General features: G+C 45.4%; 1 protein-coding gene across 9 annotated transcripts in view; it reads right to left on the reverse strand.

Moving 5' to 3' along the window:
• RREB1 (ras responsive element binding protein 1) overlaps positions 1 to 18,610 on the reverse strand; it is a 115,536-nt gene that overhangs the window by 6,866 nt on the left and 90,060 nt on the right. For 7 of the 9 annotated variants that reach the window (XM_015854537.3, XM_015854538.3, XM_015854539.3 and 4 more), the window contains 2 exons: positions 16,924 to 17,113; positions 13,238 to 15,977 (listed from right to left, as the gene is read on the reverse strand). In XM_015854537.3, the coding sequence (XP_015710023.2) occupies positions 13,238 to 15,977; positions 16,924 to 17,113 (2,930 nt within the window). Of the gene's footprint in view, positions 1 to 9,448; positions 9,975 to 10,114; positions 10,350 to 13,237; positions 15,978 to 16,923; positions 17,114 to 18,610 lie in introns of those variants that run through there. The other 2 variants (XM_085537777.1, XM_085537776.1) reach the window with 2 other exon arrangements.

Here is an 18,610-nt window from a genome sequence, read left to right on the forward strand (position 1 = left end):
ATGACCCGGGTTGGAAGGGACCTCAAGGATCATGTAGTTCCAACCCCCCTGCCTGGAAGGGCCACCAAACATACACATTTACTAGATCAGGTTGCCCAGGGCCCCGTCCAACCTGGCCTTGAACACCTCCAAGGACGGGGCATCCACAACCTCCCTGGGCAGCCTGTTCCAGGGCCTAACCACTCTTCTAGTAAAGAACTTTCCCCTAACATCCAACCTAAATCTTCCCTCCTTGACATCACCTGGAAATAATACATTAGGCCAAGGAGCAGTAGTAGGAAGCATCCTTTGCTGTTTTACCACCCCTCCAACAAAAAGGCAAAACGCGCCTAAGAAGCCCACCTTAATGTCATTCTCTGTTCCCCTCTCAGTCTGCACCATTAGCACCGCTAAAGACATGACAGCAACATGGAATGAGTAAGGCAAACAAAGGGGCAGAGCTGCACCTCTTCCAAGCTCCATACATAAGTATCTCAAGTGGAAATAAGCAGGACTGAATCTGGATGCTCAAGCTGACAAAGCTGCATGGCATGTAACTGCATCCCACGTGCTACTTTCCAGCAATTGTTCCAGGACATGAGCTTAGCAAGGGAAGCTCAAACTTTCCTTGTGTTAAGTCCTCCCTCAGCTCCTTCTTGTTGAAGGTGTGTAGCTGAGGCACCATACAACAGTCACTGCAGCATTTATCTGCAAGCCCAATAGCTGCTTACTAACCGTAGGGATTTAGAAACTCCAGATGAGCAGTTTAAGTCCTCCATTTGACATAGCACAACATGTGCTTGTCCCTGCACTGCCCAGATTTCCTATTACAGGATGTTTTTTTGTAAGCAAGGAGTAATCACAGAAGGTATGAAGGTAGTTCTCAGGCAAACTGAAGTTGAACTGTAGCCTTGCAATGTAACTTGCATCGACCTCATTTTCTTAGAATCACCACAAAATCATCAAGGTTGGAAAAGACCTCAGAGATCATCCAGTCTACCCATTAAAACATGCAACTATGCCCTAGTCGGTGTATAATGCTGGAGAGTGTGAGAATGAGGGTATCTGAGGGGGAAAAAAAAAGGTCACCTACAAGTGCCCTACACATTTGCATTTGAATTCTGTGTTTTGACTCATTGCTTCTCGCCTGGATAAATGAAGGTAAAAAATTCAAACAAAGTTATTACAAACATCAGGAGGCCGTTTCTAAAAACCCAGCTGAAAACTCAAAGCGTAGTAATTAAGGAGCTGCACTGCTTTATAACTCAGAGAAACGAGAGACAGGCGTGGATGAGAAGCAGGGGGCACACAAAGCATTCTCGGTTACGTGCAGGCAGCAGGGTCTCGTGGCTGATGTTGCAGGCAAGGCAGTGAAACCAGAACCCAAACCCAAGCCACGTCCGTACAGGGGAAATGTTTTAAACAAAACAAAACAAAACAAAACAGAGGAAGCACTCCTGTGGGTTCCTGGCCTGCTGCCTTCTTCCACACATGGCATTCTGGGGACTGGAACAGCACATCTGTGTCTCGCTGCAAATGCTTCAGCTTAGCCCAAGAGTTTGGATGAAAGGAAGGATTAATGACCAGAGACGTGACTCCACACTGCTGCTGAAAGGGTTCTTGTCCTTGACCATGGCCACCCACTCTTGCTCCAACCTTAGCGGTGCTAACATTCAGACACCACACAGCACGCAGGGTCTTTTTCATCTCAGCGCAGATTTGGAGTGAAATGTGGATTTGGGGTGCATGGGAATGAAGTGACCCCCACAATCGCTGCTCCAAGGGCAGAGGGAAGGGAAACAACAGAGGGCTTTCCTTCTCAGCAGCCCTCGGTTGCTGCTGTCAGCAGCAGGTATTTGCAAACGATGGATGAAAAGATAAAACTGACCAAGTGGTCTGAGGTACAGAGATCTTCAAACTATGTCTACGGGAAGCACCTGAGTGGCTGCTGCACCCCAATGCTGGTGCTCACCCTCAGCAAGATGAGCTCCATGGGCGAGGCCAGGAAACTGCTGTGAGGAACTGTGTGTAAGGCCAAAGGAAAACTGAAAGCAGAATGCGAAGGAGGGCTTTGCTGGGGATAAAGAGCAGGAAGATGGAGACAAGTATGAGCACGGAGAGTCTGGGATGGTGGGAGCCCCCACTTGTAGTTCCCTCCTTGCGTTGCTGTCTCACGAGTACATTTTCATGTGGAAGAGAGATTGGCTCTGCGGGACAGGTGATGTAGGTGGTGTTGCCTCACCAGCGCAGGCTAATGGGTGAGGATGACATCAAGTAAAAGAATATGAACCTTAACCACCAGCATTCAGGAAGAAAAAAGATCTCAGACACCAGCAGCATGGATACACATACTTTCTCTTCCAAAACCAGCTCACCACCATAGAATGAACGCTTCCAAGATTCAGTTATGGACTTGGCCAGGAATATCCTAAGGTGTGGGCTTGGGTGAGCACTCTTCCTTCCCACCTGCACTAACAAGACCTGCTGCCTTTCTTGTCAAGGAAGAGCTTCACAGCCTTCTGATGAAACTACATGCATATCACAAAATGGCAGCTCCTGACTAGTCGAGCTACTCTGTGGTTACCCCCAACCTGCGCGGTTGGTTTCCCAGCTGGTGAAAAAGCAACCTGCTTTGCACAAAACCTGACTCTGGGAATGGGTGAGAACCAGGCCCACTTTGCTGCGGACGAACTGGAAGAGCAATGCAGGGAGGTGTGTGGGAAAGAGGACTGTTGTGAGGATGGCCTCATTGGTGCCTGGTGTGGGGTTCCTCCTGCAAGGCTGACACTGCTGCTTTCAGCTTGTTTACAGGCCTCTTTGTAGAAAACCTTGCTGGCCACACATAATGCTGTATGGCATGGGGAAGGATTCTAACCAAGCCCTTAGATCTGAGCAAACACTCCTATAAAGGGCCTGAGTTCCTCTCAAATAGGCCAGTCCTGTTTCCAGAACCAGTGGCTCTATGACTGCATTTCATTTATCACGCTGTACAGCCACACGCATTTGAGCTGGGAGCCGAGCATGTGGCCTCGTCCCAGAGGAACACAGTTTGAGTTGCTCCTCTGAGGTGAGGACACGAAGGTGTCAAGGTCTGATGAAGTCAGCTCTGACACAAAGCTGAAGACTGTGGGAGATGTAAGGGAGGGAGGGGATCAGCAGGGATGTGAGGCCCTGAAGAGGAAGGCAAGGAGAAGCTGCAGCTCAGAAACTTCTCAGGAGATATATTCATAAGCAAAACCTCAACTGAGAATGCAAAAACCTTTCCTCCTGCATGAAAGAAAACACTATATACTTGTAGCCAAGATCACTTTTCTTGCAACAGTTTGAAGGAAGAGTTTTGATGAAGTCTGCTTACAATTCAAGCTGAAGGTTTCAGTCGGCCCAGTCAGAACAGTCCATCTTTACAGGTGGCAAGAAAGAGAATGAGAAGTAAACTGCTTTCCTGTATACACAATTGTCCAGTGAGACACTGAACATGGAAAGCTTCACATAAAAGAGCAGATACAGATCAAGGCAGGGTCTGATTCTGTTTTCCTGTGTATGTCTTTCCCCTGGAACTAAGGTGGAATAGGGTATAGCTGGAGATGCTAAGGTGTTATTAGATAAAACAGGGTGTTGTAGTGGAAACAATTTTGTGACTTTCAAGCAAGTGTTTATTGCCGGACATTCCTGACATCCCCATAGAATTGTCAGAAAACCCATCACATAAATAACGCTCAAGAGCAGAGCAAACAGAGCACTGAAAATAAAAGCTGGACAAGCAATTGGCATTACCAGTCAGATGAGCTGACGACTTACTATTTTCCCCCCGTTAACTGAAATAACCTGATTTATTTATTTATTTATTTATTATTTTACACTAGACGAAGCCACCGCTAGGTGGAAGCAGCCCAGTAAGTTTGGCACTTTTAACGACCTGCTCACATAGCTCTGCTCCTACTTGCATCCGCGACTTGGAGAACAGCTTTTCAACCTGTGGAGTCAATTTGCAAAAACATGGGGGCTACCACTGTCCATTTTTATCATAAACACACGCTTTGCCACCTTTACCACATCACAATACATCACATGCAAGGTTAAACAGTTAAAACAGCCCACGGTTGAGGGAGCTTCAGCTGCTACGTGCATTACTCTTGAAAGAAAAACATTAAAAGACAGATGGCTGTTTTCAAAAGCGTAGGGAAAAGGAAAGGACCAATTCTAGAAAAGCAGCCAGCTAAAACTACAGTGAAAACCCCAGAGAAGAGATATATAGCATCATGCTGTTTGCCTTTAACACAACCTATGGTCCCCTCCAAGACCTTCAAGTGAACAGTTCAAGTCACCAACACAAACAAAGGCACTCAGGACTAGTTCGGACTGCACCCAGCAAGTAGAAATCTGCACTGAACTGGGAGGAAAAGGCCCAGAGACTTAAGTTCACAGTGAACTCCCCTGTCTGTGAGAATGAGGGTTTTATGCAGAGCTGACATTCAAGTGAGTTATACATCATCTCCTCAGCATCTTCGACATAACTGCTCTGCCATTCGGACCAACATCAGCATCTCCTCTCCATTTGTCACTCACTCCTTTGCCAAGCAACTCTTGCTTTGCCACAAGCTGGAGTGGCTGTTAAACTTTGCCTGACACTGAAACTGCAGTTTCAAGCCCTTTGTCCTCTAGGAAATAACGACAAATGTAGTTCAGAGGTACAGACAGCCACCAGAGTTTGGAAAAACAACAAGTCCTCCACTATAACCAGGGCTCACATGATTTCTAGAGGGATCACAGAGTGGCAGATTTCTAGAGCAAAGATGAATTCTGCTTAAACACTAATCAGAAAATTCACTGTCAAGAGTACTTACTTTGTAAATATTTGCCTAGTTAACACAGAATGGTTGTTTTTGACCCTCTCAAATCAGGAGCAGGCCTCTCAAAGAACAGGACCTTTCCTTAGGATAGTATCTTTATGTACTGTCTTAACAGATAAATCCCTTACCCCATTCCCATCCTAACATCTCTCCTCCATCAATGGTATTTGGTTGCAAGAAAGAAGCCTTCAGAAAGCCCCATGGAAGTGAGGGCAGGGCTGCTTTAACATGATGAAGGTTCATGGAGTCACTCCACAAGGCAGCTGCAGCAGCCTGCCCTGCTCTGAGCCCCACGAGCTTCCCCCCCCTTGCAAGAGATGTTTCAGGCCCTGTTGTCAGGCTGCTCCCTTCTGTTTCGTGAAGCAAAAGGACACGCACTAACTCCATCACTCACACAGATTCCCTGTCTTCGACTCCTATTCAAAACCACCATCCTGTTTTTTGTTTTGTTTTAAAACAAGACCAAAAGAAACCCTCTATAAACCTGTTCCCAGTGACACACTATTGAATTGCGCTTCCTGCCTTACACCTCATCTTAAAGCCTTCCTCTCTGCTTCATTTAGAGCTGACCAAACACCAGCCAAGCGTCTCCCATTCAGCACACGGTGAAGCAACCCAGACTATGACACACTTGCAGATAACAGCTATTGAAAAGCTTCTCCTGTGAGCCCCAACCACACCACTTGCCCACCTTTTACAGCCAGTGTAAGATGAGAAATAGCCCCCTTTTCAACTGAGCCACAGTTTCAAATTATAATTCACTTCCACCGATTTTGAAATCCATTTTTCTTGTGCAATGGAGTGAGACCACGTGTCCAAAGATGCTGAATGATTCTGGCCTGTGATTAAACACCAGCTGGCCAAGCTTGTTAAGAACACTAAGCCATGCTATGAAGTGCTCACGGTAATGCTACCAGCATAGGAGCTGGACGCCTTCTTTGCTTACTGAAGCTGCTATCTGAAAAAGAAGTGTTTGATGGCAAGGTCAATTTCAGCAGCATCCATCCGGTTCTGCCAGGAGATGCTGCCAGCTCCACCACCCTGCTGCACCAACGCACTCTTTCAGGGTCATACCATGAGCTGGATCTGAGAACTGATCTGAGGACTGCCGGTCCCTCCCCTTGCCCTTTTCATTTCTTTTGGACAGCTAGGTCAGTTACAGACATGGGGATGAACAGCTGGGAACAGGTTGAGCCAGTATGGCTGAGACGTGCTTTGTGTTATCCAACCATGGCCCAAGGCTCTGTCTGCCAGGGGCAGGTCGAACCACTCTGACCAGCCCAGCACAGGCTGCACAAGAGCTAAGAACAACATTTACCTTCCATCAGTGTCCTGCACATCCTATGTGTCATGCTCACATTTGTCTGAGTGGCTTTCCTCCTCCTCACCTCATCGATCAGCTGAGCTGCCTTAGCATCCCTCTGACTACAGTTTCTAGCAGATCCCATTAAGGCATTTTTACTTCAATCTGCTGCAAAGCCCACAGAGGTGAGCACTTTCAGAGCCCTTTCTGCAGACTATTGTTCTGCTAGGGGATCGTGTTATAACATGAGTCTTCTCCTCTCATGCTGCAACCATCTGTTGCCTGCAAAGGCCGAACCAGCTCACGTGACGCTCTGGGTAACATGCTACAGCCCGGCAGAGTTACGGGCTGTTAACGTGGTAACGAGACATCTTTGTCCTTTGTGGCAGGCGAGAGCAAATCACGTTGCAACATGTTCTCTAGCATGGCAGATTTTACTGCCAGACTAGTACTGAGACTTGTGTGACTGCATCTGAATCACTGCAACACCACCTGCCGATTACAAGGGAAAGAAAGGATGTGAAGCAGACATTTCCAAACAAAGATCTTGCTGCTTTTAGATCTGCTGTTTCAACAGCTCTTCCATGTCACCTACTCGGTGACACAGAGCTGCCCTGTCTCTCCTGGAGGTACCTCTTTTGTGTAAGAGCTTGTCAGGCAAGGGATATGTACCAATCCACTGTGTTTCCTTCCCACATCTATCCCGTCTGGTCAGCAAAGACAAACACTGAACTACTGCACTCACCCACAGTTTGAGGCCAGTTTGCTCCTTTTCGCTAAACACCTGCCTACAGCAAAGCCCCGTGTGATCTGACAATCTATTTCCTTTGCTGAAAAACTCTCAACATTGAGTGGGCATGAAGATGACAGGGGAGCATCAGCGCAGAGAAATTTAAGGCAAAAAAAAACCTCTGGAAAAAAAATAATCTAAAGCAAACCTTCAAGATGCTGAAAGTGGTACTGGCATTCAGGAAAGAGCCGTTGCATACATCTCTCCAGGACCACTGCTTTGCCCTGCCTCAGCAGCCAATATAAAGCCAAGAAACGCTGCGTACAGCAAGCAAGAGTGGTGAGAGCAAAACAAAAGGCGTCCCTTTGCTGCTGTGTACTGGCCTGGTGTGCCCTCGTTACAGGTTGCACATGCAGTTCTGGCCTCAGCACGGCAGGAAGGACAGAGCTGGGCTGCAGAAGACGCAAAGTGAACCTAATCCAAGCAATGGGATGACACCAGAAAGGCCGAGGACCTTCATTTTTGCAGGAGAGGGGGTGATTATGATTGAGGTTTGCGAGCAGAGAGCGAACACGGAACTGCAATTCACCAAATCCTGCAATGCTGGAATGAAGGGAGGCTCTCTGAAACTAGCAGGGGATCAGCTTAAAATGGATTTAAAAAATATTTCTTTACACAGCAGGTAGTGAACTTCTGGAGCTTGACGCCACGTGAGATTGGAGGCACACAGCATCAGCAGGTTCAGAAAGCAACTGAAGAGACTGAGACAGCTGGTCCATGATCAGGTTCTAAAGGGAGCAGGCAGCAAAATGCCCTCTAACGTGCAGCCCTAATGCAGTGGTGGATGCTGGCAGAGTGAAAGAGGAATAAACTGCAGGAAGTGGGCAGGCCCACAAGCTCACCCAAAACAGTAGAACCTACCGATACCACTGGAAACAGAGCGTTTAGCTGCATGAAACACTGCTCTAACACAGCAGGGCATCAGGAGTTGGATGTGATGATCCTAATGGGTTCCTTCCAACCCAGGTTGGAACCCAGGTATTCTGTGATTCTGTTTCTTTCACCTTCGTGCTTTGCCTTTCTGCAGCGCTCAGCCCAACTTGCACAACTTGATCTTTCTATTCTATTTGAAAAGTGCCTGTTGTGAGATCCAGCATCTCTTTCCTTAGACTGGGGGATAAACCCATTTCTCCCCAGGGATCAGATGGCAGGATCTGTGCAAATTCTATTAGATTTGGTATGGCTGGCTGTGTTTTGTTTGTTTGTTTTTCCTCCTTTGTAGCTTTTAGCCTCATTCTCAAGTCACCTTGTGAGTAATCTCTGAGACCAGCCTGTCAGAACCAAATCTGTTTCAGTGGAAAAGAACTCTAATTTCCCTACTCAAAGGTGACTTGCTACAACATCCTCATTGCAAGCTCCTCAGCAAGATGTTATCTTGAGATGTCTGTGTTTGAATTTGACAAAACTTCCATCAAAGCCATTGGGAACTTGATCCCCATAGACTTCAGTTGTATGAAGTCCTATGTAAGGTCCAATTAATTCCCCGCAGAATAAAGTTTTTCATCTCTGTAATTCATTTAGATAAGTAGAAGAAGGGAAGAGGCCACGTACAGGAAGAGCAGGAAGAAAAGCTAGGCTCATGCAGTGGAATGAGGAAAATGGCCCCACAAGATGTATCTGTGATGGAGGAGGAGATTGTGAGGATAGTTACAAGTCAAAGGAGACCAGCTCCTGTCACACTTTACCCTCATATTCAAACCCCCTGAACACACACACACAACCTCCCAGACCAATCGCAGCCTCTCTTTGATATGACACTGTGGGTATTTCCCTCACTTTCATCCGCCACAAGTTGGCTTGGTTCTAATTAGCGCCTCAACCTGAACGAGGTACTCCCCACATCTTGCAGACATTTCACTTCAGCTATTTCTCTCTCTTCCCCGCGCACGACATTTTAGAAGCATCAAGGTACTGATTTCTGTAGGCTTTCAAGTTACTCACTTTTTCTTTATAGATGCCTGCTAAACCAACCAGAAATTTATGGCTACAAATACCACTTTCTGCACTTTTATTTGGCTTCTTTCACAATGCACATACAAAACAGAACTTCAAAGTCCAGCAGAAATCTTTGTGCTTTGCGATCTCCTAATTCTTTTCACATTTCTTTTCAAGCATGCAATGACAGGATTAGCTGGGGATTAATTGCTTGAAACTCAACCTGCATCTCAGGTCACAATTTTCTCATATCTTCAGATTTTAAAGCTTTTCTATCAACCAAATGTTTGTTATACAGACCACTATCTACAACAGATAGGATCTTCTTTCCACACAAACATCCTATTCAGAGGTCTCAAAACTCAAACAAAAATCCTGCTTACTGCGCAAGCTCCAATTCCCCCACCCCAAGTTACGGTCCTGTTCCCAAATAGAAACTGAACTGCTTTACACATATGTCACCTTTTAAAAGCACAAGGAAGATCATTCAAACAAGCAGCATTCCTCACTTCCCATACTGTCCCTCAGAGGCACCTGCTCTTCTGATAAAATAAATACACTTGCTGACTGGTGGGTCACCTAAAGCAGTGATAGTTTAAGCACTATTTTATTTATTTCTTTATTTATTTCCATATGAACGATCATGGCTTGGATTAAAATACACCTGCAGCTGTGTATTGACTCAGAACTGACTGCAAAACTCAGTGAGCAGCACAGCGAGACCAGTTAAGGCTGGACACCTCATGGAAACCAGTCATTTGAACAGACTCTCTCTTGGAATAAAAGGTCATCTAAGCAATCATAGTACATCAAAAGAGCATCACTTAATGTATCTCCTGCCACCGTTTAGCAGTTGAAGCGCATTATTGCTGTGGTGACGACCAGCTCTGCAAAGTGAAGATGTCTGCAGTTCCACTCCTACTCAAGTCATACAGGCAAGGAATAGAACCCCCTTCCAACTCTTTGTTACAACTTGTATCCAGCCATCAATAGGAAACATGCAGGTTCACAGGTTAGGCATAACTGTATTCTACTAATTAATTTCTGTTGTTTAGAGATATCTTCCCATCCGTTTAATTTCCGTGATATTCTGAATGCTTGGCAAGCAGCAGCTTATCTGCAAAAACAAAACAAAACGAAACAAAAAAAAACCACCCACACACACAACAAAAAACCCAACTAACCAAAAACACAAGAAAATCACACATACAGAACAAACAAAACCAAGAAAGAACCACCATCGCCACTGCATCTTACCTTTTACAAACATTATTCTGGGCCAAATATGAACTGTTAGTATTGCTCTGAGAACACCATCAAGTGATTCTCTGCAAACACTTCCTAGGTTATCTGTAACTAATGGCCACAGATCATTACTTTCATTTTGTATAGAACCCAGTTTGATTCATGTACCATAAAGGGAGAAAAATTAACTGCATCATCTGTAGGGCACATCTTCTTTGCTGCTCTGAGAATGGAAAAAAGTCAAGAGCTGGAGAGAAGAGCAAGAAAAAAAAAAGGTAAACTGAGTTGAACACAGAAAAGAAAATTAAGTAAGACAACATCAAGAGAAAGAAAGTATGAAAAGCAAGTGTTCAAGCATGTTCAAACAAAACACAGGTACAGCGCTAAACGCTGTTTAAAAGCAAGCTGTGCCAAATTCCCAGAGCCCCACTTGTGAGCTTTGCATTACAATAAAAACCAATGAAGAAGTTGTATACTTCTCAGGGAAATGCTTCTGAAGTAAAAAACAAATAGCGGTGTTGAGGCAAGACTGAGCAGCACGAAGGCTTTTATCAGAGGCTTTTGGCTGTGTGAAGGATATGGGTTACTCGCAGCACGCACATTTGTGCTCTTTCACACAAAGCAAAAATAATCTTGACACCACATGGAAGTAGTTCTTCATGTTGAAATTCTATAGAACACAAAAGACGTGCTTGCAAAAATCTTTTCATGACTGTAAATGGACGGAGGTTTAAAACTGGCAGTACCTATACCACTTAAATGCTCAAAATGAAGTACCTTTTCCTCAGTCAGACATATTTTCCCATGAGCAATTTCCATACTACAAGTGGATGGAAAAGAGCTAGTCGCATCACTTTGCTCAAGTGACTGCACTGCTCTTCTGATAGCAGTGTACTACAGTGATCTAGGAGTACAGGCAGTTTCATAGCCATGATTCTATGAGATCTTCCCTGGGCAGCCTGATCTAACATCTGATTTAATGTCTGGCAACTCTGCCGTGGCAGGGGAGCTTGAACTGGTCTTGAAAGTCCTTTCCAACCCAAGCCACTCCCTGATTCACTACAGACCAGATGCCATTTGGGAGCACAAGACCCCTCTCATTCAAATGGGCTTAGCTTGGCCTCTTCCCTCTCCGAGTTAGGGAGAAGCCACCAAGTTCAGACAACAAAGTTCCCTTTTTCTCTTTACAGTAAGATCAAAGATCAAAATCTTTCCCTGACTCCTTTTAAAAAGCAAAGCTAACTAACAAGTCACTGCCTGTGTGACAGGTGGGGACAGAAGCACGTTGCACTACTACGCTGTAGATGTCTCCAGCAGAAAACTGTGCAGGACACAAACCCAGCAAACTGCTACATCACACAGCTGCCAAATTCTGCCCATGCCACCAGCACCTGAGAGCCAACACAGAAACACAAGGCCCACTCAACCCCAGAGCATCTTGCACATCCCAGTGCATCTCAGCACTTGCTTTGGAACCACCTTCCTTGGCCTAAACCTCCTCTGTCTTCCCAACTTACCTTTCCCTCTCCCCTCCTGTACATACATTGCTATCAGAGGGGAGCTGCTATGGTGTCTACGAGCTCTCAGATTGTGCAGTCGTTTGTCTTCCCCATGGGGACAGCAGCACAGGCCTTCTAAAGGATGGTGTCCCCTTCCAAGCCCAGCAGTGGCAGGGGAGACAGGTTTTACCAGAAATGCATTTTCCTGCCTTCATTAAGGATTTACAGCGGTGCTGCTACCTTGGAAGTCCGCCATCAATAAGCAGGTCAACCCCTTCAGTCTGGGCAAAGCCTCTCTTTATTGTCTTCTGTCTTATGAAAAGTTCCTCAGTAACTATATATTATTTTTGGAGGGCAGGGTGTTGGAAGACAATTGATACGAATAAAGAGCTCTCCTTCACCGCTGAAAGCAAACTGTATGCTTAATAGGATAACAGAATTTGGTCTATGCACACCAGAAAACAATAGCCTCACTGTTGCACCAGGTACCTTCAAGTTACATCCTCATGCCACCCAAACTGTAAGAGGGACTGCTCTGCAACTCAGATTCCCTTTAAACCTCTTAGCTAACACTTTACCTCTTCAGGGTTCCCCTTTAGTATCAAAATGGATCTTTTGCTTCGTGAACCGTTCATTCTTTCAAAATAAATAAATAAATCTCTTATCTCTTACGAGGCTGTGCTCAATTCCCAGAAATTTCTTACGAATCTTCCTAACTTTTACTCTTTACATTATGAGAAGAATGGTATTAACAACCATCCCTGACTTAAAAGAGAGCAAAGAAAGTAGAGTTTCCTCCTTTCCATCACCAAGCAGGGTAAGAACCTACTAATTATTATAGTGGGAGTGGAAAAAGGAGTTAGCATCAGATTGACACAGCGTTCAATGAAGTCTTTCCTTCACAAAGAAGAAGGAAAAAGAACCCCAAACTTAGAGTAAATCTCGCCCCCAGTTCCTCCTTTGGTTTACCCCAGGTTTGAGGTCACTTGCACAGTGGCACAATATTCCAGGTTCCATATGTAAATGCATGACTCAGGGTCTAAGCCCACCTTTTGTTGTCTAACACTAAAGCAGAAACGTTTCCTAGAGGGAAACTATTACCACGTAATGCTCAGGATGCTATTTCTTGCATCCTTCTTTCTGTCAAATGAGAGCCATCACAAGAAAAAGCTAAATGCTACATTATCTTCTTTTACTGACTGGCTCTCATTGTAATGGCATATTTTCATCATTACAAACAGTCCCTGGAAGCATCCAAACAAACCATGTAAGGCACAATGAAATATTCAACACATGTTGACTGTCAAGATAAGACAGAAATAACAGAAAACCTGAAACCAAATTCTTTTTCCGTGTATGCTAGGTTACGCCACTGAAGCCAAATGGGTTTTAGCAGCTTAATTTGCCCCCTTGATACTCAAAGCCACAGAGATTACTCCATTACTACAAAAATTTAACACCACCACAATGCAACAGCAACAGCTGCAGCTTTACAAAGGAAAAAAGAACATGATATGGACATCAGACAGAAGATGAGTAAGCAAGACTCCTGTACTGGGAGACCTTGCCTTCAGGTGCCTTCAGCGAGGAGAATCCTCAGGCACTCCAATCCACTTGAAGGAGAGGGCGCTCTTACCTGTGTGAGTTAGCACGTGCCGCTGTAGGGAACTTGCCCAGGAAAAGACTCGAGGACAGTAAGGACAGGAGATTTTTTGTGGGCAGTCTGAGTAAGTGTTCTTCTTCCCTCTCAGCAGCTTATCTTCAGCAGCTTCCTTTTCATCCTCACTTGTTCCGTTTTGGCCGCTTTCTTCCTTGAAACTGTCAGTGGACTGTAGAAACGGGCTAAATTTATTAGTGTCTGTGGTAGCCAGCATCTTCTCTATGCTGGCAAACTCCCCGCTTGACTCCAGATCCACACCACTGCTCAGTTTAGGCTTGTTTTTTGTTCCTTTCTTTCTACCTCTTTTCTTAGTCAACCCAGTTTCAGCAACGGGAGACGGCTCGGGGTCACAGGCCTGAGTCAGGTCACTGGGAAGGCTGGTGTCTCTCTGAATGGCGGTCACGATTGTCATTTTTGCTTTGGCATTCCCTGATTTGTCACACCCAGTGGAGCTGCTCGCTGCCTTGGGACTGGCATCTGCAGCCTCCGTTTTCAGCAAAGCAGGAGCAGAAGACACAGATGAAATGATCTGTGCAATGGAAGCCAGTGGCGGCAGCTCTTTAGTTACTGGAGGCTTTGGCAAGAGAGGTTGCGGTGGTGGTTTAGGCCTCAAGGGTCTCAGCAAGGCAGAATTGCCAAGGAGAGCTGGGGAAATGATTGGGACAGTCAAATGCAACGAACCCTTCAGTGGCTGGGGATGTGCGACAGCCCTGTTTTTCTCTGAGTTCCCATTGGCACCAAAGCCCAGAGGACACTGCTGACAGTTATAGGCATTATCAATGATCACAGAAGAAGCCAGATCTTGATTCCTGGCCTCACCCGGGATATCATTATCCCTCTTCAGGACTTTGGGGATGGACAGGTCAATGGGCTCCATGGAACAGTCGTAGAAAGACAGGGGAGAAGAGACAAGCAGGTTCTCCTGCTTCACTTGCACAGCACTCAGGTTTTTGCTCTTCTGAGAGAAATCCAATGGCTCATCAAAATCCATCGGGAAGTTGCCCGTAGGTTCAAGTTTGATGGGAACATGAGATGGTGTCCCAAGCAAGAAGCCGTTTTGTGGCTCTAGGAAAGGAGTGATGGGCTTGCAGTCCATGTAAGTGCTGTCCTCCAATAAAGGAGCATCTGTGTGGCTCTCCTGAGCACTGCAGTCCACCACCAAGATGTAATTCTCAATCTCCCTTTCCTGCACGTGTAAATGCTGCTTCAGGATATGGTGAATGCAGTTCCTCTTGGCTGAAAAGGCTGTGCCACACTCCTTGCACTCAAATGGCTTCTTCTTCTGGCAGCCACTGTGCGTCCTCATGTGGATGCGGAGGGCCCGGTAATGCTTTAGATCCTCGCCACACAACTTGCACACAGTGTCTGGGGAACAGAAGGCATCCACCATCTCTGCAGCATTGCTGGTGACGTACTCAATGTTCTTCTCTATATCCTTTCTGGTCACTTTGAGGTGCTTCTTTCGCAGATGCCTCTCGCAGTTGGCTTTAACTGTGAAAGGGTAGTGGCAGATTTTACAGATGTAAGGCCTCTCCCCACTGTGCGTCCGCAGGTGTCGGATCAGCGCTGCCTTGTCAGCTGCAATGTAGTCACAGATGTTGCACTGGTATGGGGAAATACCCAAGTGAGAACGGATATGAGCTCTCAGTACACCAGAGAAGGCAAACACCTGGTCACAGAAACGACAGGGGTACAAGACTTTCCTCATTGTTGGGGCTTTCTTGTTTGCTGCCCCCGCAATGATGGCTTTGAGGTCCCCTTCTGTCACCTCTTGCTTGATCTTGGCTTCCATATTCAGAGGCAGGAGAGCTTCAATAATGCTGTCCTGCTCCAGTTGTGTCTTCATCTCGTGCTGAGTTAAAGGCTCTACTTTGGGCTGGAGGAGCAACTGTGAGGAAGGACTTGATTTGGCTCCTGGCTGGGAGAGGTGAGAGTTGGAGGAGGTCTCCACCGAGTTCTTGATCAGCCTCAGAGGAGGTGGTGGGAGGCTTGGGCTAATGCAGCCGGGGGAGGCTTGCTGGGCACTGATAAGAGGAGGAGGTGTAGAAGTTGCAACAACTGTTCGGGGCGTTACCAAAGGCTTTGGCTTCAGTGGTGGCATATGCTTGAAAATGGACTGCACAGGGACAGAAGGTGCCTTAGAAAGTGGAGGAAGACTGATTTGAGGAGGAGCGGAAGAAGCCATCTTCAAGATCTGCTGAATGTCTGCCAGCTCAATTGCAGATTCATTGGAGATGGGTTTTACCACAATACTGCTGTCAGGCTGGATGATAAAACCCTTCTGGAAAGGCTGCAGCGAGAGGAGCTTTATATTCTCCTTTGTAGGTGGGAGGACTGAAAATGACCCTCCCATAGTGGCAGCTTCCAGAGGAGAGAGGCTGAGCAGGCCAGTGCTGCCAGGTTCCTGAGGTAGGTTACTCTTCAGTGCTCTGAGCCGCAATTCTTGGACCTCGTCTTGTGTATCGTCTTCCTGCTTGACAGGTTTGATGTCTTTGGTGTACTGTAGGCCCAAGGATGCCATGAAGGCTTTCTGGTCTGGGTTCTCACTGGGTAGGGACGCGGACTGTAGCTTGTGCTTGTCTCTTCCCTGATCCATCACGTGAGTTTCTGTGTGCAGTTTAAGCGCCAAAAGCATGGGGAATGCCTTGTTACACGTCTCGCAAATAAACCGATGGAATTCACTGATGCACCTTCGCAAATTTGTTTCACACCAGACCTGCAAGACATGCAGAAACATTTAGAATAGACACCTCCGACTGACAAAGCAATCACATATTACTGCAAAACTAAACCATCTTCGCTCTCTCTTCTACTGGAGTTTAGAGAAGCCCTTTGGCCACTTAAGTGGTGTACCTAGATTCGGGGCTGACTCCCTAGAAGTTCCCTTGTATAGAGACAAATTTCTTCAGAGAGTTATTCAGGCTCTAAAATACTTTTCCTCCCTAATCCACCATTCAAAAACCTTCCTCTATTCACTGACAGGACAGGAGGCTCAGAGGACTACCCAGCTAACTTCAATAAGATGGGCAGTAAGACCATCCTTCAGCTCTTTTACTACAAAGAACTACAAGGAAAAAAAAAACAAAACCAAAAGCACCCAAGAAGGGTAAACAACAAAAAAAACCCCAACCAAAAATAACATCCCTCAAAATCAAATTAATGAAATGCAGAGGCAAAACCACTCAGTCTTCTGATTAGGGAGTCTGATTACATTTACTCTTCTAAGAAAAATATTAAACTCACAAATAGATTTTATACCTGAAAACAATTGTGAATCCAAATGCTATAAATACTTACATGCTAACCCAGGTAGCATTATATGTGGAATTGCTTGAGGAAGGCTGGGAGGGAGGGGCATGGATCTAACACTGCCAACACGTTTGTTTAAAACAACTTCGTATATCTTCACACCACTGGAATACTTTAAAAAAAGGAAGGCCAAATGTTCTTTGCAAAAGGGAAAAGAAATGGAAAGGGATAGGGAAAGGGAGAAGGAGAATGATGAAAAGTAAAAGGAGGTGTCTGAATCCTATGCTGACAGTAGTAATGCGGGCTCCACAGAATATTCTATGCCTTGTCTCCGGTAGATCAAATCTTTCAATACATTCAGAAGGCACATGTTACATCAGATGGCACCTTAAGCTCCTAAGAACAAAGCGTACCTGAGAAATGCGGGGGAACTTCCTACAGGAGAAGTCTGTGAATCCCAAGTCGTGGAAGCCTGCTGGAATTGAAGGGTTGTTCTGAATGAAAGGCTTTCCAGTGGGATCTCTGGGAAGCTGCTTATGGATAACTGCATTATGGCGCAGTAAGCCCCGATGAGTACGAAAGGTAATACAACAGATGTCACACCTGGAAAGGAAAAGAATAAAATAACAATGAGTTATTGACTGCTGTCAGCATGAGGACTAGCATTCTTCTCACATTAGGCCAGCCTCCTTCCCCTCACCCCATGATACTAAGAATCTGCTAAATGCAGAACGAAGTCATGGCATGTCAAAAATCTATCACCACAGAAAGGCCGTTTCAATCACAGACACTTTCTACCAGTTTCTGGTGGTTAAGTTCACCAGGAGTTCAAAGAATTCAGCAAATGAATGTCACACGTGAGCAGACTGGTAGCAGAAGCTGAGACTGCAGATTTCTGACAGACTTCCCATCGTCCAAGTACTTCAATGGTTTCATGCAATTTTATTTTCCTGATTCTTTACTAAAAAGTGCTATTAAAATAATGCTTCATTGAAAAATTAAAAAACACTGGTGACCAGGGTTAAATCAGAGCTACATCACACACAGCTGCAAATGTATAGATGACACATATTTAACCACAACTTAAGACACGCTACTGCCCACCACTCAAACACCTGCATATGAATTTTCCTCCCAATGTTTATACTGCACTGCTTTTCCATAAACTTCCACTGATTCTTCTCAAAGCTGTTATGAGAAATATACTTTCTTTAAAAGAAAAAAGACTGCTCCTTGGAGGGGAAAAGGTCAGAAGGAAGATCTGAAACAGGCTCAACACTTCTGACATTCTGACACTCGGATGCCTCCTTCACAGCCAGCGTGCCTTCTGAAAAATGCAGAAGCAACATATTTTCGGAGCCACTACTTGGGGCTACGATGTGTTTTATTTCAGTTCTATTCCCAAATCCAGGCAATCATAAGTTTCTTATGTACAGCAAACTAGCGTTAAGACAATCAAAGATGCTGGAAATGCGGCTATGCTACAGGTGGTAAGGAATACACAGCAACATTTGGCCAACATGTCAACAATGTTATCGCCTTTTAAGTAGCCGGTGTTTGAGCTCTGCGCTATGACAGATTATATCCACTCTGAATCCAACAAATGACACACAGTTTCACTCAAAATGGTTCCAGCTTGTAACCACAAGTTTTGCAGAAGCTACTAGCAGAGAATGTGAAGCAGACTGTTGTTGAGAGCGTTATTTGCGCTCAGAGTTCTTCACATCTCCCCATGCTGTCTTTGCCCTCCCATCGAGGAAAAGGACGTGTGCCTACTCATTAAAAAAACATCCTGCAATTAAAAATGACTTCTGACAAAATCCTGAAACAACCCCCTCCCTGTCCTGTCCCTAACAAACTCCCATTGTTGTGCTTATTATCACTACATAAACTTCCACAGACCTTTTTTATTCCCTGAAAATGAAGAGATAACCAAGTCACTCACAGAACAATTGGACTCATAGTCTCTGAGTGGTGAAAGAAACAAGTGTGAAGTATATGTACCACTGCCTGTGTTATCATGGTACCCAGAAGGCTGAGGCATAAATATTATGCACTGGAGGTTTAATCTGTTTTATCTCCTCTGTCAATTCACTTGCA

This window comes from Coturnix japonica, chromosome 2 (assembly GCF_054131305.1).
Source record: "Coturnix japonica strain WE chromosome 2, WE-NBRP24, whole genome shotgun sequence".
NCBI lineage: Eukaryota > Metazoa > Chordata > Aves > Galliformes > Phasianidae > Coturnix > Coturnix japonica.